The sequence below is a fragment of the Cygnus olor genome, chromosome Z (genome assembly GCF_009769625.2).
Source record: "Cygnus olor isolate bCygOlo1 chromosome Z, bCygOlo1.pri.v2, whole genome shotgun sequence".
Taxonomy (NCBI): domain Eukaryota; kingdom Metazoa; phylum Chordata; class Aves; order Anseriformes; family Anatidae; genus Cygnus; species Cygnus olor.
Genome location: NC_049198.1, coordinates 39,509,014 through 39,533,130, shown reverse-complemented (window position 1 = coordinate 39,533,130; position 24,117 = coordinate 39,509,014). Strand labels below are relative to the sequence as shown.

The 24,117-nt window shown below is 40.3% G+C and overlaps 1 protein-coding gene across 5 annotated transcripts in view; it reads right to left on the bottom strand.

Moving 5' to 3' along the window:
- The window catches only part of APBA1 (amyloid beta precursor protein binding family A member 1), an 87,059-nt gene that overhangs the window by 33,967 nt on the left and 28,975 nt on the right, over window positions 1-24,117 (bottom strand). For 3 of the 5 annotated variants that reach the window (XM_040541024.1, XM_040541026.1, XM_040541028.1), the window contains exon 2: window positions 556-1,760. In XM_040541024.1, the coding sequence (XP_040396958.1) occupies window positions 556-1,707 (1,152 nt within the window). In that variant the 5' untranslated portion in view covers window positions 1,708-1,760. Of the gene's footprint in view, window positions 1-555; window positions 1,761-11,118; window positions 11,141-24,117 lie in introns of those variants that run through there. The other 2 variants (XM_040541025.1, XM_040541027.1) reach the window with 1 other exon arrangement.

Below are 24,117 nucleotides of genomic sequence, written 5' to 3'. Positions count from 1 at the left end.
GATCAAATATGTTTTAAAATGATAATATATTGAATTTCATAGCACATTTCTAGACCCTGGAGGTGGACAACGCCCATGCAGGTTTTCTGGAATCTGAATCTGGATACGTGATACCACTATAAATAATATTAACAGATTTCTGATGGAATCATAAGCATTGCTATGTGACAAAAACTGAGATTTAAAAACCTAGAATTAACAGAAACACGTAAGGCTATATTATGTAAGACAAAGTGTTCTGTTCAGTAGCTACTCTAAGTATCCCATGGGATTTGTTTCAGGAAAAAAAAAAAAAAGTGAAGAGTTTTGTGTGTCAAACTCTTGCATAGGTTAACAGTCAGTGCTTCAAAGGAAGATTTTGGTCCACTGATGATGTACATGTTTATCTCTTATGTGCCCTCTAAAGTACAAATTTAAAATAGGCAAAGCACTACATAATTTAAGAAGAATGAGTCACAGAACAAAAACAAAATCCACCCTCTCTCACTGCAATGTATGTCACAATTAAAGGAACAGGGCATACATAACAGAGAGCTGGAAGCTTTGCATACTCACATCTCCATCTAGTGGCCTCTGGTCGTCAGAGTCCCTGGTTGGGCTGATGTCCTGCCGCATCACCCAGATCGGCTCCTTAGGTTCGTCAGGGGTATAAGGAGAACGGATGGTCCTTGTCTTCACTTCCTCGATAGCCTCTTTAATATCCTTGATAGCCAGTGAAATTGCATCTCTCTTTTCCTTGCTGTACCTCTGCACAGTTTCTCCTGAGCCGGACGTAACGCGAGAACCAGGTGGAAGCTGGCCATTGCTTTCATGCCCCCCACCGGCAAGAGTATGAGCCTGCTCCAAACTCTGCTCAGCTTCTGGCATGTCTTCAGCTGCCTTGTCCAGGCTCTGGGAGCTCATGCTCTGCTTCACCTCCGCCACAATCTGATCAATGTCCTCCTCTTGTTCGTAACTATCCATTCTTGGGTAGGGCGCAAACTCTGCCTCCTTTTCTGGGCTGTCAGACTCTCCATCAGACCGCTCATCATAATGGTGAAGGCGGGCACCGAGTGCCTCCTTGCGGTAATTGTCAGCTTCCTCCCTCTCCCGCTCATACAGCTGGATCCCCTCCCTAGCATCCAGGTCTGGTGTATCTCCAATCTCCTCATACACGTGCTCCTGCAGTCCATAGTCAGCGTAAGGCTCGGCATACTGCTCATCCTCACCTCGGTGGAAGAGACGATGTGTGTAGACGTAACCTGAGTAGGCTGCGTTCATGGCTTCCTCGTGTTCGATGGAATGGAAATGTAGGTGGTTGGGCAGTGTTCGGTTATGAACGGCCTCGCCATGCTCAGCCTCGGCATTCTCCGTGTACTCCTCAGACTCAGGCCTGTACTGCACTGCATAGGCGCTCTCATCCTCATTTTCCTGAACTCTCTCCGTGTCGTAGCTGTCCTCCACCGTGGCTATGACATCCCCTTCTGCAGTATCTGTGTGATTGTGGAAACCACTCTCAGTGCTGGCTGACCGAGCTAACATCCCTTCCTCCTCCTGCCCAGACAGGCCCCCTTGGCTGCTGTTTGTACGCCTTGGGTAGTGACTTGCATACCGCTGTTCCTCTTCCACCTCCGCATGCTCCAGGTCAGCCTCCACCGACTCGTTCACTGCCCCATTTGCTGGCTCTTCGCTTACCTCCCCATCAGGTGGTCCAACCAAATGGTTCATGGCAAGTTCTGGTGGGTAGGTCACTTACTCTGTTGACATTTTGTCAATCACACCTGGAAATAAATAAATAAAAAAAAAAACCTCTGAAGTTAGTCTTAGAAAAAGTGGAGTCAATAAACAGAAGCAACAAAATGCACCCTTCCTTCCCCAGCAGACAAACTTTTGACTTCGTCAGCTCTGAAGTCGGAGGACAGCCAGGACAGCAGTATGACCTGTGCAAATGACCTCCAACAGCACCAACCATGAATCCCTTGGGGGCGGCACTTCTCACTTCTAATCGATGAATTCTTTGTGGAAAAATCATTTCCAAGCAGCTCCTTGGATGTACTCCTACGGACGGCTGCAGCATTTTGGTGACGTTTGCGGGTATGCATTGGAAAAATTAACTTTGCCATAGACTCAAACATTGTAGAGGTATAACAGAAATATTCCACCACTCTCCCTACGCCTCACTAACCCAGCACAAAGGAAGGATGTAGTAATGTAAAATGACAGACGGTTCCAACACTGCAGTCTGCAATTGCTAAGATACACGGTCCTATGAATACTACACTCCTTCAATACCGTCTCTTCAGCTGAGGCAGTCACCCTATGCACTTTTAAAATCAGCAGAGATAAATAGGGATTCCCAGGCTGCATCAGAAGTAAGCTGCTTCTTCTCCCTAGAGAAGCATATGACAGCTAGATCCAACAAAGATAGTTTGTCTTTTCCACCTAAAGAAGGTATGCAAGTAAGAAAATTTCCATGACAAGGTAAGGTCTTTTCCAGCTAAGACTTGCAAGAAATCTGGAAAGAATGGACAGGTGTATGCCAAAACTAACCAACCAAACACTCTCCTCCCCCCAGCATATGTCAAAAAATATACTATTTTAGGCAACAAGAAAAACAGTACTGCAGAGTTTTCAATTTTAAGCCCACAAAGGGAAGAGTAAAGATGTTAATGTGTAACAGCCCTTTGAAAAGCCCATCCCAAACAATGTTCCCTGAAGTCAGTTAGAAACTCTTCAACAACTTGCACGGAAACAGAATTAGGCTGAAATGGAGGATTCCTTAAAAATTTTGCATTAAATCTGTCACACTCAAAGCAGCCCCCGGCCTGCACCTAAGTGTAATTCACAGCGAAATGGCAGCACTAGCTGAAAGAAATGAAGCCACACACAAACACAGGATGACGACCAGCTTTCTAAAATCTTTACCACACGTATCCTGGCACATCTTTGACCAAACAATGTTAAGTTAGAAAAGATGGTAAGACTCAACTGCATGAAAACTGCCTACAACTCAAGTCAAATAATTTCATTTAAATTTCACTTTTTAACTTTCCAAATAATAAATTATCATTTACAAATGTATTTTTATTTCAATAGAGTTTACATATAGAACTGGGCATCTGAATAAATGCCCCTAGCTCACCTAAGCCCCAATAACCTTCGAAGAAAAGTAAGCATCTAAGTCAAGTACCTCCATTTGACTATTTAACAATCAGTCTTTAAAACAGTAATTTGAAGAACCATGTATTAAGACAGTGAATAACTATATCCCTTTTCACATGTGGCAACTGAAGACTATTAAAAAACTTTTTTTTTTTTTTTTGTTTTTACTCTTAGTAGCATTTTCCTCATGCAGACACAAGGTCTTCCCGGTTTTTCTCACCAGGCCTTCCAAGAGCACTTTATCTCCAGCAAGCAAACAAAAATCAATATCCTAAATAAAATGTCACAGACAGAAGAGGATATAAGCAAAAAAAGGTCATCTGACCTTGGAAATAGAGATGCAGCACCCATCTGAAATATATCATACTCTCACATTAATTACCCAGAACAGCAGCTGTGCTTCAGTAATCACACATACATGGGAAAGTGCTCTCTAAGCACTCCTAGCTCTGCACTCAGGACTTGATGGATGAGCCTGTCTTTAAAACAGAGAAATCAGAGGCTGATTACTAGAACAACCAGCTGTTTGCTGAAGGTTAAGCTACCTTCTTCCTGTAAAAAAGAAGAAAAACAAAACAAAAACAACCTCTCCACATATGCTTCAAGCAACAGTAAGAAACAGCTTAAGTCTGAGGATTTCTCTCTGCTACTTTATGCTGAAAATGAAGTACTTAAGATACTACCCAAGGGCATACTATCGACAGGGAGCAAGACCACAACATTAATGCTCAGGAAAGCATGCGGTAAGAAAAGGTGAAAATGTGAGAACTTCCAACTTGGCTTGTTACTCGTTTCCCACATCCAGATGTATAATCACTTGCTTTCTTCTGCATGCGGCACCCTCCGGTGCGTGGGTGTCTGCTGTGTAGTGGGGCCAGGCCCTGCCCTGCCACCACCCGGGGAATGCAGCCCAGGCTCAGCTCCCGGCCACTGTCACTGCAAGGGACCTTTGTGCCCACACCTTTTAATCGATCTTTTCAAGTGTGAGAGCCCTAACCATTTGCTCCCATTTCACACCACTTCCCAAAGAGAAAAGTTAGTGTGCCAGCTGAGCTTGTAAGCAAAAATCAGCTACTCTTTGGGTGTATTTACCCACATCTCCAAGTCACACCTGAAGCAGAGAAAACTCAGGCTGAATTTGCAAGGGCCACAGGCTCTGAGTACAAGTTGTCTTGGCACGCTCTCCGAGGAACTTCACAAAGCGCCCATGTTTTGCCAGACTCAGCAATGCGCCAATGTTCCACTTGTATGGTATGGGTACCTAGAAAAGACGTGGATAAAAGCTACCTCTAAAAAATCCAGTATGTTCTTTTAGGAAACATATGCCATCTTTTCAATTTTTAAGGGACTCTTTGGTATGAAATGGCTGAGGATTGAACAGCACAAGCAATGCCTCCTTAGAGAGAACTCCCCACCTCTCCTGTAATAGACGACTCTCTCTTTTCTGAACTGAGACCTGTCCGGGAAACCCCACTGCTTTCCCTGCCACGTGCTGAGCAAGCACACCCAGAACAGCTCCAAACAGAAGAAGAAGCTGTGAAATGTACGTTTATTGCCAGTCAGTGAAGGCAGCACCTGGAAAGTGACATGAACACCACACCACAGGCACACGAATACACGCACAGTGTCATACTGACAAGGATGGACAACTGTAGTACCCCACAACACTCACCATATTGTAACTGTAAAGCAGGAACACCACACATGAAAACCTACCCAGCGCACAAAATTTTCTACAAGCCCTCATGGAATCCTTGCAATAACACCGCAATATTCTAAATAAGTTAAACACATTAGTTTTATCACTATAATATGACTTGGATATTTGCTGGGAAGCATTTTAGTCCAATTTCATTCATCATAATCTTGGATGCTTCCATTTCTAAGGCCTGCTTATGAACTCAGAGAGCCCATTTTAAAACTTGCACTACTTGGTGTTCAACAGAAAAGCCTTTTGTCTTCTACTCATCAACCCTAATTCCATGTAGGCAGTTTTTTAAACGTTTCTGCAGAGTTTGGTATTCAAAATGATATACAAGGTGAGAGCTATAGCAACAAAAAAAAAAAAAAAAAAAAGGATACCTTGGAAAGCAAAACCACAAACACTGCAGATTATTTGGAGAAGGAAAGAGAAAATAAAATTTAGTAGTCATTTAAAAAAAAAATACTTGCAAGAACATACAATGGTTCAAAAGAAGGTCAAATAACATTTTTAAATACAGCGTGATTCCTTCAGAGCCCTAAGAACTGTACCATTTGGTAGCATGTGTATGTTTCTCAGCAGGGGTAACTTTGGGGAGAAAAAAATATAAGAAGAGAGTCGTCTTCAGTTAGTCACAATGCCAAATCAAAAATGTTTTCACCGCAGTACTCATAAATTAAGCAAAATATTCCAAAGTTATGTTATTTAACCTATTTTGTATTCCAGGTTTCTCAAGTCAGCTATTCCTAGGACTGCATCAGTTGTTCATGACCTCCAAGCTCCTTTTCTGCAAAAATGTTTAGGGGATTAAGAAAGGATATCTCCAGCTCAAGAAAAGGCACTAAAAAACACCCGCCTCCAAACATCAACTATTTCACTGAACTAAACAAAATTAAAAACTGCAGGTGCATTTATTACCCATATGCAGAGGCACTTACACTACACATGCATGTAAATATGTGCTTGTTACTCATATGCCTTAGTCTAAGCCAACAAATAAACAGGTAACTTGTTCTTACTAGGAGTGGAGAGGCTGAATACAGCATTTTCTCTTTCTTGACATGTCCACTAATTAGAATAAGGTATGTAAATTTCAAGAAGAGCTACATCCTAACTGCAGAAGTTTCTTCTGATCACAACTAGCCTAAAAGAGTATGCAAATTTCTAACAAAAAGTAAGGCAACACTCTTACTAAGAGAGAGCTGTACACCAGCCCGTGCTTACAGCATCAGTGTGGTACGCCCACAAATGCGGTGCCTAACAGAGAACTAGAGTTAGCCGCTGTGGTACAAGACTCAGCGGCTTCCTGGCTTCAGGTTTGCCCACAGCTGAAAGCACAAAAGAAGCTGAACTTCAGGCATAATGGAGGAAAAAAAGGCAAAACCATGAATTTATGACCAAAGGAACACTGAGCTGCTTGAATAGGAACGTCAAGAGGTTTAATTCTGTGGCAGAAAAATAAGTAAAAACCCCCAAATTCTTGGGAAGGCATAATTACAAGTATTATGTAGATTTAAGTAACTATAAGTTTCCCCATATTTAACACAATAAACGCCCTTAACATAAGAAATCCACGTGGAACGATCAGTATTCCAGCCACACTGGGATGGAAGTAAATTGGATTAAGCTACCGTATGCACCTAATTGACTCAAAAGCAAATCATATGTCAGATTTCAGTTTCCCACTGTTTCTAATTCCACTTTGGCTCTATCCAGGGAATAAAATTCTGTGGTGGGAAGGATGAATGTGCATCAGAAGTAGACTTTCTAAACCACGTCATCTCAGGCTAGCCCTTGATTACAGGGAATAAATTTAAATTTCTGCTTTCAATCTAAAAATTGTTTACAACAGATCCTAAATATCTCTTTTAATTTGAATTGACATCATAACTAAAGAACCTGAGCAAGTCACACAGCTGCCTTGTAGAGTCTGGAGATGTCATTATTCCCTGGATAACACATAACAGAGTACTGCGACCATGCCATCCATGTTCTTGCAATCCCCATCTTACTCAAAACTAAGCTTTAAACTTGAGCAAGGAACACTAGTCAGGAACCTTTGGTGCCGACAGACCAACTTCCTATGAGCAAGAACAAAGAGACAGAGGTCTCCTGAGCACAGGGCTGATAAAGCCTTAGGGCACTGCAGAAGTGTGATCGCAAAAAAAGCAGATCCTTCCCATCACATCTGTCACTGAAGTCCTGAAGAAACAGACACAAAGGACTCTGGGAGTATCTGAAGTCATCCACATGCTGCCAGAGAAACGATACCTGGTACTATAGCCCAAACAGAAGAGAGAAGCCAAAAGCACTAGAGAAAAATCTTGACAAGGACCCACAGGCAACCTGTGCAGTGAAGTACAACAATTATACTCACTAGACCAAAGATGCTTACAAAAAAAAAAAAAAAAAAAAATCAATCATAAATCCCAGTTTGAAATTGGTTAAGGGATAAATCTGACTGCGCTCACCAACCAGAATGACAAAGCATCATAAATAGAAGTGTTATTCTAAAAGCGAAGCTAAGGAAACATGGATTCTCTGACAGGTTATTGTTGTTCTTATTTCTGGATGTATTATGGATTGCATCTTTAATTTGCAACTGGATAATCTAAATTATTAATTAAATCAATTTCCAAGTGAGAAAGAGAAATTAAAACAGTAGATAAGCAATGTCAAAGCACAACATCTAAGATCAGTATTACAACGTGAGACTAATTTCAGTCTCTGTTAGAGGTACAGTTATTAAAAATGAATCTTTACTGAATCTGGGCATATAATTATCTGTAATCTACAATGTTTCCTTCTCTGTGTGAAAAAAGAAAGGGTACAGTGGAAAACAGTGACACTCCAGTGATCCATTCTGAATGCAAATTATCTTCACACTAGCGACACTTTTGTAAGCAATGAAAACACATATTTTTCTCTAAACAATAGGGGATAAGATCTATGCTACAAAATGAAATAAAAACAGATAATAAAGTCGACACAACAAGCCCAATAAACTTTCCATCTCCTTTTAGGTACCATTAATAGTGTAACAACAAACAACTGTGAACAGAGCTCACAAATATGATTTGGTAAACTGCAGGGCATGACTATCCTCATGGTGAGTAACAATACCCCAGTCTTCACTCACAGAGAGTAAGCTAGAATGTTCAATAAGTCCTTGGATATTCCTCCCCTGCCCACAAATAAAGACTTAATCCTACCTTTCTGGTCGAGACAATCTTACTCAGCTGTATTCTTGGTTAGCGTTACAGTCTTGACACCAATAGCTACCATGCAGCAACTACTCTTTGATGCAACTGAGACAGAAAATGTACCAGAGAAGAATCAACATTCAAAACACTCTGCATCTATGAAAAATTTTGAGTCATTTAGTCCTTCAGATTTAATACCTTGAAATGATACTATGAGAGGAAAATCAGTTTCATCAATTTTGCTATGGAAAGCAAAGTTTTAAAGTGAGTTACACATTGCATTTTTGAATTCTTTAATGTGAACAAGCCACGGGTTGTGTCAGGTACACAGAAACATTTGGACGGTGTTGAGATTATTTCAGCAGAAGAAGGACCTGGTAGAATGTGGGAGAAGGCTCCTGAGCAAATATTCAGCATCCATGAAAAAAACAAGTGAAACAACAAAGAGGGAAGTCCACCGGTTAGCACCTTAGTCGAACTGGTGTCCTTCAGCAGACAGAAATGTGTTGACGAATACTGTTTCCAGGAATACCTTAAAAAATAAAAAGGGTAGAGTAATAGAACAGTGCACATACAGAGGGGTAAAAAGCCCCTAGGACAGCTAAGCAATACCCTTTCTATTTCTTAAAGGCATCTGTGACAAATCTAGCAGTTACCAAGACAACAGAGCAACATCTTCTGTCTTCCCAAATCTAAATATACAAGATCAACTCACTGAACAGGTACAGCGGTTGTGCTCAAACCCCAGTAACTTCCTACATTCAGTCTCATTCGATTCGTAAAAGGATTTGTTCTCAGGTGCTCCTAACTACCTGAGGGCGTCCAGGTAAGGATACACCCTCATGGAAAGCAAGCAGGGCTCAGACAGCAAATAAGAGACCTCATTCTTCCTTAATTTCTCATTTTACTTCACGAGTGCCAAAGGAGCTGTATCTGAGCCAGGCTGGAAAAGCCAGTGGGACAGGTGGGGTACGGAACTTGCTTTACCTTTCCTGGTGGTACAGGGAGTTAAAAATGTACCACTGCCTGGAAACTGTAACACCGAGCTACTGAAAGCGCCACATCTTACAGCCCCCTGCCCTCTCTTTCATCCCCCCAAAACAAAAAACTAAAAAACATCAACTCTTTTTTTTCGACTGTTATTTCAATTAGACCTACACTTCAGCCCACACTTCTTTGGCTAAGACTTTTTCTGGAAAGGATTGAAAAGTGCAGTACGTGAGATGCAGAGATGTTCAGACTGGGGAAGAGTAAGGAAGATGGGGAGATGTGGTACCTATAAAATTCCCAATTATTTGATTATGGTTGGTATATCAGCTCTTTTCCTTCCCAATCTCAACCTTCAAAACAGCTGAGTTAACACTTTCTAGCTTTCATACCCTAGGCTCCTTTTCATGGACTTGATGTATGTTTGGATTGTGTTGTTAAGATGCAGTTTTTAAGTATTAGACGGTGTGTCTCTTCTTTTAGTGTGACAGCAAGTGACAGAGCCTATATCTGCTTCCACTCACCAAAATTAGGTAAGAAAGATCATGTAGGAGCTGCACGCTTCCAAAGCCTTGTGGAGAAAATGTGAAATCCCACTAACAAACACATTTCATTTAAAGCTATAGTCACAGCCAAAAAACAAAACCAAATTTACTTTCTTTCCTCTAAAAAGAAAAAAAAAAAAAAAGAGAGAGAAAAAAAGATTTTAGTGATTTTCAGCTGCAATATTCACGGAATTAAATGCTACATTGGAAGGTTAGAGCTTGTATCTGTGTAACTTTTTTCAGAAAAAAAAACAAACCAGCAACACAAGAAACAAATACTATGGAGAAAAAAACAGATGCAAAGGAGGAGGAAGTAGGAATGCATAATGCAGGGTACAGCAGATTAAAATTAACTTTTTTTTATCCCCCCTACACAGACAACTTTCTCTTCCACTGTATTTTCTGTTACCATTTTAGCCCTCAGAGCAAGCCCACTTTAATCTCCACCCATCACATTCCAACAGCACCTGCAGATCCTTTTGTTTCTTCTGTTTCAAGGACAAGCTGCTGATTTACTCCACGCTAAAACAAAACACGGAACAACCCAAACCAAACCAAGTCAAAAAAAAGACCAAGAAAAAAAAAACAAAAAACAACCAAACCAAACCACCAAAAACACACACACACATAAATAAAACCTACGTATCTGCAGAGACCAGCTCCAAAGGCTCGAGGGAAAACTATTCTGCGGCTTTCTTTTCCTCACAGAGTCACAACCGCGTTCCGGAGCTATACCGTAAAGGCAGCCCCGTCATCCTCGCCAAAACCACGTGGAAGGATGTCATACATCTGCTCCCCCAGCGTCACGCTGAGTGATTAGGGAGAGATGTCCAAGCTGGACACCCCACAAGCAGGCCTTCCGCTGTCACAGCCTTCCTGACAGGAAGCACCGGCGCGGATGCGCCCCGAGGTACCACCACACACCGGATTTTCAGGAGGCTAGCTATGCCAAGCATTTCTTCTTCTCCTAGCCTGATGTTTTAACAATTTCTGCATCCCCAGTGACTGAGGAAGCAGGGCAGCCCCGTGCTCCTGCCCAGAGCTGACGAGAAGGGGCGGCCACTGACACCGCTCTCCTTGCCCTGACCTAAGACCTTGACCGAGACCTGCTTTCAGCACCAGCACGTTCCCGTTAGTGCTACGAGACAGTGACATGCAAAATCTGTTCCTCAGACACAACTAACCCCTAATGAAGGCCGGCATTTCTCCACGTCTCCTGCGGCTGCAGCTCGCTCAAAGGCTCAGCCTGGGCAAGGGCGGCGCGGGGCGGGTGGGAGGGAGGGCAGAGCCTGCCTGCAGCTGCAGGGTCCCATCAGGATGGGAAAAACACACACGTACGCGGTGCTAATCGAGTTGCCCACATCACACGGCGCTGCCAGATCAAGAAAATCAAAACCTGATGCGTTGCATCAGAAACACAAAGCTTTTGCCAGTCTCTACCCGCTAGGAAAACAAGCTTACCAGAACCAAACCGCATACCACAGAGTTCAGAATAAAACAAAGAATAATGAGGGGAATCACCCAAACATATGCTTTTCACCCCCCTATTTCCATGCAGACAAGTCAAGTCAAGCCATACGTGCAGACTACGGGAAAAACGGATATAGTGTTAGTCATATGTCAAACAAGAACACGAATAAGGGATATTCTAAGCACAGGGGGGGTGCCGGTTGTCTTACTTTTAAAATCATTTTTTCTCCCTCCCCCAGTGCTTTTGTCCCCATTCCAAATAAAAATTATTTCAAAACAAACTTCACATGACCCACATTTTTGTAAAAGTAGGTTACTTTGTCTTCTCTTTTTATACAGCAACACTTAGATTTTAGTAGAAGAGTAAATTCCACTGAAAATATTTTTATTATGGATTATTAACCTTATCTTTTAAAAATAATTACACATCCAGGTAGTGAAATTATAGCAGAGAAAAGCAGCAACTAAACAGGGTAGGTAGCTGTAAGGTAAAACACATTTCACATGGGTAAGATTACAGGAGGAACAATATGAGTCTAAAATGTTTCAATACTTAAAGTAATTAACACATTTAGGTATCCGTCTATTAACTCTTTTTCTCCATTTTGCTCACAGCCAGTCTGAGAGTCAATGGCTCCTTTCACTTATCCTTAGAAGCTATAGCAAAGGCCACGTATTGCACGGACGCTCATGACCCTTTCTTTCCTGGAAATGGAAGTCCTAATTATTTTGCTTTATTATAAAGAGAAAAATAAGAGGCCTCTTAAATGCTCCACGAGACCTAGATAAGAGGAATTCTACAAAAATAGGCATTTAAAGTTATTCCGCATTATCTTTTTATTCCTTTTCCAGGACGGATCATCCCTCCTACAATAGGATGTCTTTCTCTTCTGATATCCAGGCTTAAATGCCACTGTTCTCCAGTGGTATTTCACTAAAATTAAAAAACCATGCTGGTCTGGTCTCTGCTCTGCATCATGCAGAACAGTTTGGACCTCTCTTCAAATACCAGACCTTTGCCTGAGTGACCCTATAAACACGCACACACTAATTTCACTTTTCTTTGCTGTACTTCAGCATCCTTTTGTTTTTAACTTCTTAAAGTCAGAACAAGTACCAAAGATGTGACCTCTCTCAAGGAAAAAAAAAAAAAAAAAAGAAACTTTTTAAAATGAATGTAGGATGCCACCGAACTAACTTTAAATATAGAAGTGGAATAGAAAAAAAATAGGAAAGTAACACAGAATTAGGTATTTCCCACAGCTCTGTAGGGTGGGTGCTACAGGATTATGTTAACATCACCACTTCACTATAGAATTTGATTCTGTGTTTCCAATCAATCTGGCGGATGTCTGCTGCTAGGTTACATGGGCATCACTAGACAAATAGAGCTTTTACGCCTGCAAACGTCGTAAAGGCCCATGGTAACCAGTAAAGTTAAAGGGGAATTGAGAGAAGGGGCAATAGATAGATCAATAAATCTGCAGCTTGCAAGAATGCATAGATCGGCACCTGTGCTCGTCACTGTGAGTTTCTCAGGGCAGGCCTACATTCACGTTTCAGTCTGACTCTGAAGGACACTTTCGAAGGGAAGCTTCTGATGGTCCCTACCCACCACGTGCTTCGGTCCACATTGCAGAGCAGACCTGGAGATCACGTAATGGATCCTCTGCGCCTCAAAGCAGAACTAACATCCATACCAGACTGTGTTTGCCATCACTTTTTCTGGCCAAAATTCAAAACCCTCTGCAGATGGGATATTCCTCCACCTGTCTGGGCAACCCGTTCTGGTTTTGCACTGGCCTTATGGGGAGGAATTCTTATCTTACATGATGTCCTATCTAGATGTCCCTTACTGTAGTAACTTGCTGCAGCTGAAACTTCAGAAGTGACCTTACCAGCAAATTTCTCGTTTGTGCATGTCATACACCTGTTCATACAGGTAAATATAAGCCTGGGAAGAAACATCACAGGAGCTGGGCCTGGAGGAACTACAAGTTGAAAGGGGAGGGTGAAGGGCCAGCAAAAAAGAAGGGCATGTGACACAGAAAATAAGAAATAAGGCAGGAACTGCTTCATAACAAACCCTTCTGCAATTCAAACAGTTACAAGTACCACAGCTGAAGATCTGGCAGTCAGTTTTAAAACCTTGCCAGTGGCATCCTTTTTGATTCTTTAAATTAAATGTTGTTTTACTCTCCACATTAGTGCTTGGTCTCCTTACTCTTGAAAAGATAAACAAGACATGAAATTCACTGGTATTTGCTTATTATTAAAGCCATTGCTTTCATTTTCTTTGCATATAAACTGACATTTTTTCCCTTTAAAAAATGTTTCCAAAAAAAACCCATGAAGAATCAAAATAAAGTCATGTAAGTTATTAAAAAAAATGAGTCGCAGAAGAAAGAGGAAAAATTGGCTTTTAACTTCTTTAAAGTGTATTTAGAAATTACATTTTTGTTCCTAAATATATTTTGTGAATTTCGTCTTCTTGTATCATTAGATATTGGCTAAGATTTATTTGGTGTGGCACCAAAAAAAAAAAAATTAAAGCATCACAATAGCCTAATTCAGTTTAAAAAAAGACCTGTGAAAATGACTTGTAAAAATGACTTATTTTAGATCAGAATTGTTAAGTGAAACTCTACACCTCCAGTATCTCTGTATGCATTCCGTGTTTTCTAACCAAAAGAGTGCAACTTTCATGTAACCACAACTGAAGAAGCTATTAAAAGACTCTTCTTTTATGCACCAGGGTACCTGAGCACAGAGTACCCATGCTAGCAGTGTAGTTACAGTTAAGAAGGCAATTTCACCATTTAATTGAAGAACAAAACATCCTTTTGAGTGACATCTTACCCTGCTTTTCCTGTGAGGTATGCACTAGTCTGCATCCACATGCACAGAATTACTCTTGGACCAAGCGGACCAGTAAACCATTTTGCATGTCCTCCTACATTAATGCAAGCCAAAACTTTTTGTCTTTTATTTCTAGAGCAACTCTGTCTACATATTTATTTGTTTATTGGTTCCCAAGCATACTCTCTTGCTAGTGAGGGACCAGTACCTAGAAAGACTAATCTTGTTGGCAAGATGAGGCTGCAGCGCAGTCTAATGACTTTTCGGCTTGTACAAAACCAAAATTACGGCTTTCATACCAACTTTGCTTGATTCTCAAAAAACACCCACAATTCTCAGTAGGGCATTGTATTTTGCCAGAAGGGTCTGATCTAACACCTCTCAATGCTGCAGTTCTGTAAATAAATTTACCTTTGAACTACTGGACAGAAACTGCTTCAAGGAACCACAGGACTAACAGAAATGTAGTAATAACCAGCAGAACAAAATTCACCCCAGAATCAACCACGCCAGTTGCTCTATCACTCTCATATCCACATACAACTTAAGCCAGAACAATGGAGCATTACTAGACATGTAGAAACTGAAACAATTTGTGATGCCTTGTCATGAGGCTAAACAACATCACTCACAACTCCTCAAAACCCTTTCCTCTTTTACTTACCAGCCTTCTTCTGGCTTAACTATCACTGATGGACATGGGAGGACTTTGACAAACATTTTATGCACAAAAATGTTTTCCTGTGAGTTTCACCTTTTATATCTCTTATTTTTACAGAAGTACTTTTTGCATGTGGATAGGCTCCAAGGGTTTACAATTTCCTTTCAGTTGAAATTCCTACCACTTTGTACCAAAATAATCGAACAGGATATCAGAAACAGGCTGCACTTTTGCAAGTGAGAAACATTCAACGTTAGATGAAAGCTTGAAAGCAAAATACTTTTTCACACAAGTTGTCCCAAATAGCTATATAAATAGACCAAATATTGAAGAAACAAACAGAAAAAGCACAAGTAGAAAGACCTGCCTGTGAAGCAGATTAGGACTAACGCCAGTATCTTCTTTTAATATTATGCACAATTTGCCAAAGATGCACGTCTTCTTTTTGAACAGCACTTACTTTTTACAAGTACTGTGTGAATACTTTTTCTCTTCTATGTGTGGTGTTAAGAAACCCATATAAATAGCTCTTCAGGGCAAGTAAATCTTAATTCTTATCAAGCAAAATTACAGTAGAGTATCATTGGGCAACACGAACAAGCTAACACTGTCCACAGGTCAAGTCCCCAGGTTACTTGATCTTGGTGGCAATGTAAAAAAAAATGAGCTAAAAATTAGCTAAAAGGTGAAGATGTAGCTTCTGCATCCCTATCCCAGACAAAAATCCTCTTTTCAAGTTTGCAGATTGGTTTTGCAACCACTGGAATCATACTTTCAGCTGCATCACAAGAGGGACTGTTAAATGTGTAAACCTTTTGCAGGAAAAAATGGAGCAACATATGAAACTGTATTCAGAGTAAGAATAGCCAACTTAAGATTTGTCTACAATTTGGATTTGTAGATGCTAACATCTAGAAATAACCACTGCAAATGCAGAACATCCTTATGTAGCTTGTTTACAAAATTACACTTGCTGAAAAAAATTCATCTCCAAAACTTGTGGCTTATTTCCTTCTAAGTCATATTTTCAGAATTATCTCCAGTTACAAAGAAAATGAGATGTTCCATAAAAAAACTAAATTTTTAGTCTTTGACTTACTAACATCCAGCTATTGTGAAGCTCAGCATCAAATTTTGTTCAACTATCGAAATTCCAACCACTCCACACACTGTAAGAGATTATCATCCCCAAAATGAAGATAAGCAGTGTGTCAAATCCACGGTAACTGATGAGACCTACATAAACCTCAGATCAGGCTAGAAGCTAAATGGACAACACAAAAGACAAGAAGCACGTTAACAGACCTTTGGAAGGCACTCGTCAACCTGCTTGACATCAGAAGGTTAATTTAATCAAATGAGAGAAAAATCCCAACACATGCAGGAAAAGCTGCAGGACAACATAGGTCAGAGATTGGGAATGGATCAAATGATGCCATATCCAGACTCTGGGAAAGCAGTTCTGGAGAGGAACAGACCTTTCTTAATGCAAACTTTCAAACTAGGGATTTAGTGGAGTGAAGATGCAACAGAGGGACAAACTCCCCCATCACAAAACTGCTAACATCCACCAGCAAAGGAATCTCGTGATGCCCTGCCATGCTGTTCTCAACGCGCACCCCTGCAAACCTAACTAAATTAACAGTGAGCTACTCACAGCCACAAACATCAGAAATACACCAGGAGCAGGCACACCACCACCAAGTTCTCTCATGTGAGAGCTCTCTCATTTTTAAACTAGCTGCATAATTGAGAATACCTTTTTGTCCCCCGTAGTTAATACTGACGAAACTATGATTTCTACAGAAACTACAAAGTACAGTCAAGCTAACATAATGACTACCAAGTAAAACTTTCCTGATGTCCTTTGGAGCTAGGCATAGAATTCCACAGAAGTCCAAAATGGTAACTTCACTTCAATTTTTCTTATAAGGAACATCACGTTGTACAAAATGCTAAATAGGTGTCCAAATCTGATGAACTACTCAACGTCTCATTTAAACCAAATAATATATGACTTCTAACTTCAGTTAAAAGCAGAAATTCAGTTCTTTACTTTTTTTTTTTTTAACAGTGTAAAGAACCACCAGTACAGTGTTCCGAATCATGGATGTCATCATGCAGCTAGAACAAACTTACAGTTTGCTTGACTAAAATACACTTACTTGTCATTATGCTAATATGTGGTATGTAGTACGCTGAAGTTAAACCAGTATATTTAATTTTCAGAAAGAAGCATTACCCAGTTTGCATTAAGAAATCAGCTTCTCCTTAAAATGCATTCCTAAACAGCTCTATGCTGCTGCATTTCTCTAAGCAAGAAGAGGTTATTAGTCTATGACTAGACATTATTTCAGCAACAGAAAAACTAACAAACCAAACCAACAAACAAAGAAACCAAACCAGAAACAAAAAACACCTCTTCTAAAAAGCTTCAGTTGGTAAAATATGGTTTATAGGACACCTTGGAGTAACTCACTAATAACTCTTGCACCAAGCAGATTGACAGATCCCTGCGTATGACTGCACATGATCCTGTCTGCAAGGGGTTCTCTTGGCTGATGTTCTCAGGTCTCTGCAATTCAAACTGGCAGAGAAACTGCAGTGACGGCACGATCAGTCTGAAGAGGACAGGCTGAGAGCATAAGGTAACACAATTTCCTTTGCAGTCATGCTCTGAAATACAGATGAAGACCACAGACATTTCCAGAAGCACATGTGAATGTTACTGCCCGACTTTCAAAAGCAATTCAGGAAGCTTAAATACTAAACAAATGATTTCAAGTGAGTACAGGCTTCCAAACAAACCTGTAACATTTTGTTCTGTAATATTAAAAGACTATTGGCTTTAGAGAGTTTAATTACCTTTCCACTCTCCCCTTTGGGGCCCCTCCTTCCCTATGCTACCTAGTCACATGCTATAATGACATTTCCAGATACAGCTGTAACCGATCCGAAATGCTTAGTTTCTGTGAGACTGCTAAAGTAGTCAGGGACACAGGCGGCTCCCTCTTCGATCTCCTACTCATGTGTGAAGACCCAAGTAGGGGCAGATGCACAACTGGAAATGAGCACACGGCTACACAAACAGAAGGGTTGTAATTTTCTCAACTGACAGGTCCTGTCTGGCAAATGAAGGATGGCCAAAAATGCACAGATGAAGAATACTACCTCAGCAACAGCAAACAGTTGCTAAACTATTTTTTGAGGAAATGCATGGGAAAAGACAGATTAAGACAACAGTAGCTTTGTCTTAGCACTTGTATCTAGGATGCAGTTGGAACTTGCAACAGTTCCTAAAGGATTATAGAAGAAACTGAGACAAAGCACAAGACACTTCCCTAAACAATGAAGATGTCCTCACAAAATCCCCAAAATAGAAAAGCATCTGATAAGTTCTGTTCTATGTCCCATCCACCATCCTGAAAGCTCTGTGAGACAACTAACCATAACAGTAATACACAAGACAGATTGTTCATGAAGGACAACCATGGCAAGGAGTTAAGAGAAACAAAGTCCTACACTGAATTTTGAAAGTAGTGCATTTTTTCTGAAATTCAAGTAAAAAGAGTGAACTGAATTTAAGATGGAAGGCAGAGAAGAAGACAACAAAGGAAATGCTACAGGTGAAACAGATTCTCAAATTCTGAGGCGATTACAGACAAGACTTTTTTTTTTCCTAACTAGTTATCTCGACTACCCAATAGGCAGCCTGGGATGGTAAACACAAGAATTCATTAACTCAGGCAACTGGTGAGAAGGTTACGCAAGATACAGTTACCGCAGTTGGATCTGATCTTTGTAGGTCCATCCCAATTTAAGTACTCTAATCCTAGAAGAATACAAGGGTCTTTGCTGCTTCAGAAAGTTGAGAAGGCTATGAGGAAAGGACACTTTATTCTGGCTAAATACAGAGGAATTACTGTTGAAAAACAAGATGTGGTAGATAATTGTGTCCCAATTACAAAACAATGAAGTTTAGGTTTGTGTGAACAGCAGGATTCTGTGAGTGACAGGATGAGGATAATAGACTTGGGAGAGGCACCAGCAAACAAATAATTACAAGATGCTTGGAATATAAGACCTTTGAGAAAAGGCTGAAGGAAATGACTTTATTTAGTCCCCTGGAAAACAAAGAAAAAAAAAAACACAACACAAAGCACAACCAGTTTAAAAGGGCAACTAGAAATACTGAGATCAGATTTTAGGGTAAACAAAACAAACACAAACAAACAAAAAAAGAAATACACACCTGTAACTTTAAAGGATAATGATTCTTTTATTCTGAATAATTTTGGAGGCTCTGGAATCTCTCTTTCCTTAGCTGGAGACCAAGAAAAGCCTAGAGAAGTATCTAATTTGGAACGATGTAAGTATCATAGAGAATCACAGCGTCATTCAGGCTGGAAAAGACCTCTAAGACATCTAGTCCTACCTTTAACCTAGTACAGACAAGTCCGCCACTAAACCACGCTACTAAGTTCTACCTCTACACATTTATTGAAGACCTCCCGGGTTGGTGACTCAACCACTTCCCTGGGCAGCCTGTTCCAACTTGATTCGTATCTAGAGGAATGAATTAGATTCATATCTGGAATGAGCTTCCAGCCCTACACTTCTACATCAGCTATATGCAATTTCATAGCAGTAAGATTTCCTTGCTTATTCAAACGTGTCTTGGCTTCTTTATGGCAAGAAAATCAAGAGATTCAGGTCTAGATCTCTCACCAAGGTCCTCATTTAAATCCAAGTTAATTAAACAGAAAGACTTCAGTAAGAAGAAGAAATGGATTATATGTAAAGGAAGTTGTGAGTATGAAGTCAAACTGGAGCACAAGGCTTCACAATAGCTAAGGTCCCAGTAAGTAAACAGGACAGCCCACAGCAGGGGTGTGAAAACACATAACTTTGCTGCCCTGGCATGTGAACCACCAGCATGCACATACAATGAGAACCTGATCATGATGAATCGGAAATAGGCAGAGAGCTGAAGCTGAAGGAGATCAGAATGCCTAGTAACTGAGCAATGTCAACCAAATCCAACCACTCCAAGATGGTAATAACAGGTGAATTTTAGGCTGCCATGCCACTCACACTGAGGCAGTCCTGTTGATAACACTACATAAAGCCTAAATTGTCTGTATAGCATCAAAAATAGGAAATCTGGGCATGAGTGTAGCAAAACTGGGACCAACAACAAATAATCAGTTATGGGAGGGCTGGTTACTTGGCAATAGTTGTGTCAGAGACATGGAGGTATAAAGGTCACGAAAAGCTAGGTCCAAACTCGGGGGGGGGGAAAAAAAAAAATACCAAATCTGGTGGAGAAAAAAGGAAGGTGATGGGTGTGTGGACACCTACAGATGACTAACACATGGATTCATGCCCACAAGGAGTTTGGGGGAGACCCCCTTGGGACAATACACTCTCCAACAGTTTCTTAAGACTTTGCAGGGAGGCGGGGAATATATTTACACATTGATACTTCAAAAGCTGTAATATACTAGTGATCATATATGTGATTCCTTGGAATGTGCATTATTCTGCATCATTATAAATTTGTAAACTGCTACATTTGATTGCAAATAGTATAGATTACTTTGGGTAGATCATTGTGTTGTTCTACCCAGGTGTTTATTCTCTTACTCATTTGATCAATAACCATCTTAATAACTCACATCAGCCAAGTTTAAAGTCTCTGTTTGATGGGGGAAGTGTCAGACCTTGCCAGTAACAGACATGTAGATAGCAAATCTTTCTGATATTCTTACAGGGTCTGTGTTAGGTTACGTGATAAAATCTCATCTGCACACCCACCAAGCAGCAGAGACAGACATTAGCAGATGGGGGAAGCCCCAAAAACACCCTGCCCCAGCTACCCCAGGCCCACCAAAAGCCTATCTCCACTTCGACAGAGGAGCACAGGAACCCAAACTACACTGTCCTGGAGGAACAAGGACCCTGTCTGGAGCCCTCCCAGGGCTGTCCCAAGACAGCTTCATCCCCTGCATCCAGGTGTGGTAAACAACCATGGTGAATCACTGTGAGCAGCTCTCCCATCACCTTTTGGACTACAGGGGGGGGTCCTGTCCAGGGCTGTGGGACATGATATGGGATACAGGGGAGATTCGGGGAGGAAGGTGTGGGAAAATAAAGGGGCAGGAGGATAAAATGGGGCCTGTCTCGTGTGAACCGGGGGGAGGCTGGTGTGGATGACTGTTTGGCTCAGTGTGCATGTGTCCCCTGGGAGCTCATGCTTGGCGTCGCTACTGGTTTGGACCCCATGCCGTGGAGCAGCAGGCGCCTCAGCTCCTTCAGGCTGTCAGATCCAGCACAGTACATTTTGCTCTAATGAAATAGTACCAAGACAGACACCGACAAGACACTCCCTGCTCTATGCATCTGATATGCAAGTGATGCAATCCTACAAAACTAAATCCAAAACAGTTTGACTAAAACATTTCTCAGTTAAAAAATTATTAAATAAAAATAGTGTTAACCAAAATGGTTAATTATTTCTCCTAATCAACACTAGAAAAGTGTTCTTGAAAAAATGTTAGGGTTCAATTTCCTGCACTGAACTTAACAAAGCACTAAACTGTTGCAATGTTTAAACAACTCTGATGGCAAACATTGTGCCACTGCTTCAAGCTTATAATATGTGAATTATTTTGTACTGAGACAGAAAGAGATGCTCCAAGAACATAGCTAGCATCCAGAAATTCTTGATTTCTATTTAAACCCTTCTTGGCAGTGGGCAAGTCACATAAAATGTCTCCTTTAGTATCCCTGTCTGTCTACAATAGGCAAATAGCATGACACTAAAAAACTCAGGTTACTAGACTGCAGTGAAAATTAATCAGTGAGTATTTGCAGTGAATTCTGAAAATGAAAAGGACAATTTCTGTCAACTAGTCCTAAAATGATAGACACAGCACCAGCAACATGAAATACAGTGGGGAGGAGGAAGAAATAAAAAAAAAATAATGAAGTTAACTCCTATAAGCATTGGTAACAGTCACACCTTATTTACTTCACCTATTTTATTTTTGTACCAGGGACCAAAATAAAGCTTAAAATAAAGCGAGTCTACTTAAGAATTCAATTTATAAATAAATAAAAAAAAAAAACAGTGTAAACCTGCAACACATCTCCTGAAGATAATTATCTGGAGGATTTATGAGAAATGTCTACTTGGTACATAAATGAATGCAACAGCAGTAATTAAATCAAACATATCTCAAGCACATTAATTATATATGATGTAAATTTTTCATTTTGAGTTAAATCAGGCTTACTGACTGCAGCTGACTGAGATTTAAATATCTATAAATAAAGGCTGTGAATTTAACTGTAAAATTTATCACCAAATTTTATGTGCACTGCCACAGAGATGCAAGAAGTTAAGAACAGGAACATTTTATTTCCTTTAAATCAAACTGGACAGCACTTAAAATCAGGTGTTATAGTGAAGAGACATTACAAGTAGAGTGAGCCGAGTTGCTCTTCATGTTGTAAGATTGTAAGGTCTTCCAGTACTAAGTAGCTGGCAGCAAGCTGAAGTGGTATGTTGTTTTTTTTTTTGTTTGAAATGGATGCTATATTTTTCAGCATAACTGCATAATTTTTCAGTTTACAGGGTTCAGGACTGCCTGGGAAGTCCTACTTGCTGTAGCCTCGCTGCAGCAAATGGGCATCACAAAGAGGTCAGAAGATTCCTTGCAAATGTCCTAAAATATTATGGGAAACACTTTTAAAGGCAGAGAGCAATTCAGCAGTTTCACAGCACTACCTCAGGGCAGACCCAGATTCTGTTCACGGGCCAGGACACAGACTGATCCTTTTAATCCGCATATGCTGTCTATCTAATCTTGAAACTACTTTGGAAGGAAAACTGTCAGTGCCTTCAACAAGCGCTCTAAGGATGCCCACAAGCTTTGTCACCTCCTTTAAAACATTTAAAATTTCAGTACTTTATCCTTTAAAAATTGCTTGAAAAAACAGCAGGAAAACATAAAATCCTTCTTCTTATAGGATTCAATAATGGTGCTTTATTAATCCTACTCAACTTGACAGTGGGGTGACAAAAACAGAGAGAAGGCTGAAAAACCTTCCAAACATAAGTTTTGCATTAACAATGCCATCTTACAACCCATTAAGAAATACCTGCGGAGTTTTCAAGAGATAAGACTGAAAAACCTGTAGTCTCACAGACACAATCTGGCATTCAAAGAATGGCCCAAATTAAATTTGTTGAATTTTGTAAGGGATTAATTTCACCTCCTTTAAGCAATTTATTTTTTAATCCCAAGTAGACGAGGCAAGTTTAAGAGTTTGTTTCTGGAAAAAAGGATCAGATATTTCCTTCCAAACGGTAATCACAGACATCAATCCTATCTTCTCAGCTATGTAATCCCAAGGGACTGGACTTCAGTAGACCCATAACAGGCAGCAATACAAACATGAACTAAATTCTCTTCCTGAAACATGAGTTGTTATTTCACAAGGCAAACTTTGTGCACTGTGTCCATGGATAGCACTCAACTATGCAAGGTGCAAACTACAGGTTGCCATCTCTGTTTGGTTTCTCAGCAGACAGCCCCAGAGCTGAATGCACACAGAGATATGGAAAACATCTTATATTTTAACTGGTTAGGATCAAAAGTTGCAGGCACACTAGCAGGCTGAAGGAGGAAAACTTACAGAATGGGGTGGTGTACAGACAACCATGTTATACAGAAAAAACTTATAAAGCCAAGGCTAACCATTCATATTTCTGGAATGCTACGCTGAAAACAAGTTCTGTGATGAAGTAACCTCAGTCTGACTAACTCCAGCTCTGATTATATCTTTTCTGAAAGTGGACTTCAAGGCCGATGCTACAAGACAAGCAAATCTTAAAGGTCCTGTATATGCACAGAAGGATCCATTCTTGCAGTCCTCCCTTTGATTTAAGGGACCAATGTGGTATGAACCTGCAAAGCACCTGGCTCTACATGAGATGAATACATAAACGTTGCCAAAAACAAATTCTGATTAGTTTGGGCTAATTTTAAGTGTACCTTGACAGTGTACACTTCAAAGGTTTTCTAGGAAGACTGAATAGATAGTTTAACACCAAGACCTCAGTCTGAAATACTTTTAACATGGAACGGTTTAAATATAGCATCGTGGAAAATGTTGTCAAAATTTCTTGCTTTCTCCTTCTTGGCTCTAACTTCTGAAATATTTTAAGGACTGCTTTTCTGAATAAAAAAGTTGTTTTGCCATTCCATTATACAATTTTATGTACTTGTTCAGTGTTGAACAAAAGAAAACCCTAAAGATCAAAATTTAGATTTCATGTAAGGTCATTAGGCAGGGAAGAGGAAAAAGTATAGAATCTTCAAAAACAAATAATGAAATGTAAAAACAAGCTTATACAAGGATAATCAAGGTAAAGATACCATTGAAATCAACAAATTATCTAATCGCATTGATTTCATCATAAAGATTTCTTGTTTTTTGCTTATTTCAAGATACTTCTAATGCCCTTTAGTCTAGAGCATC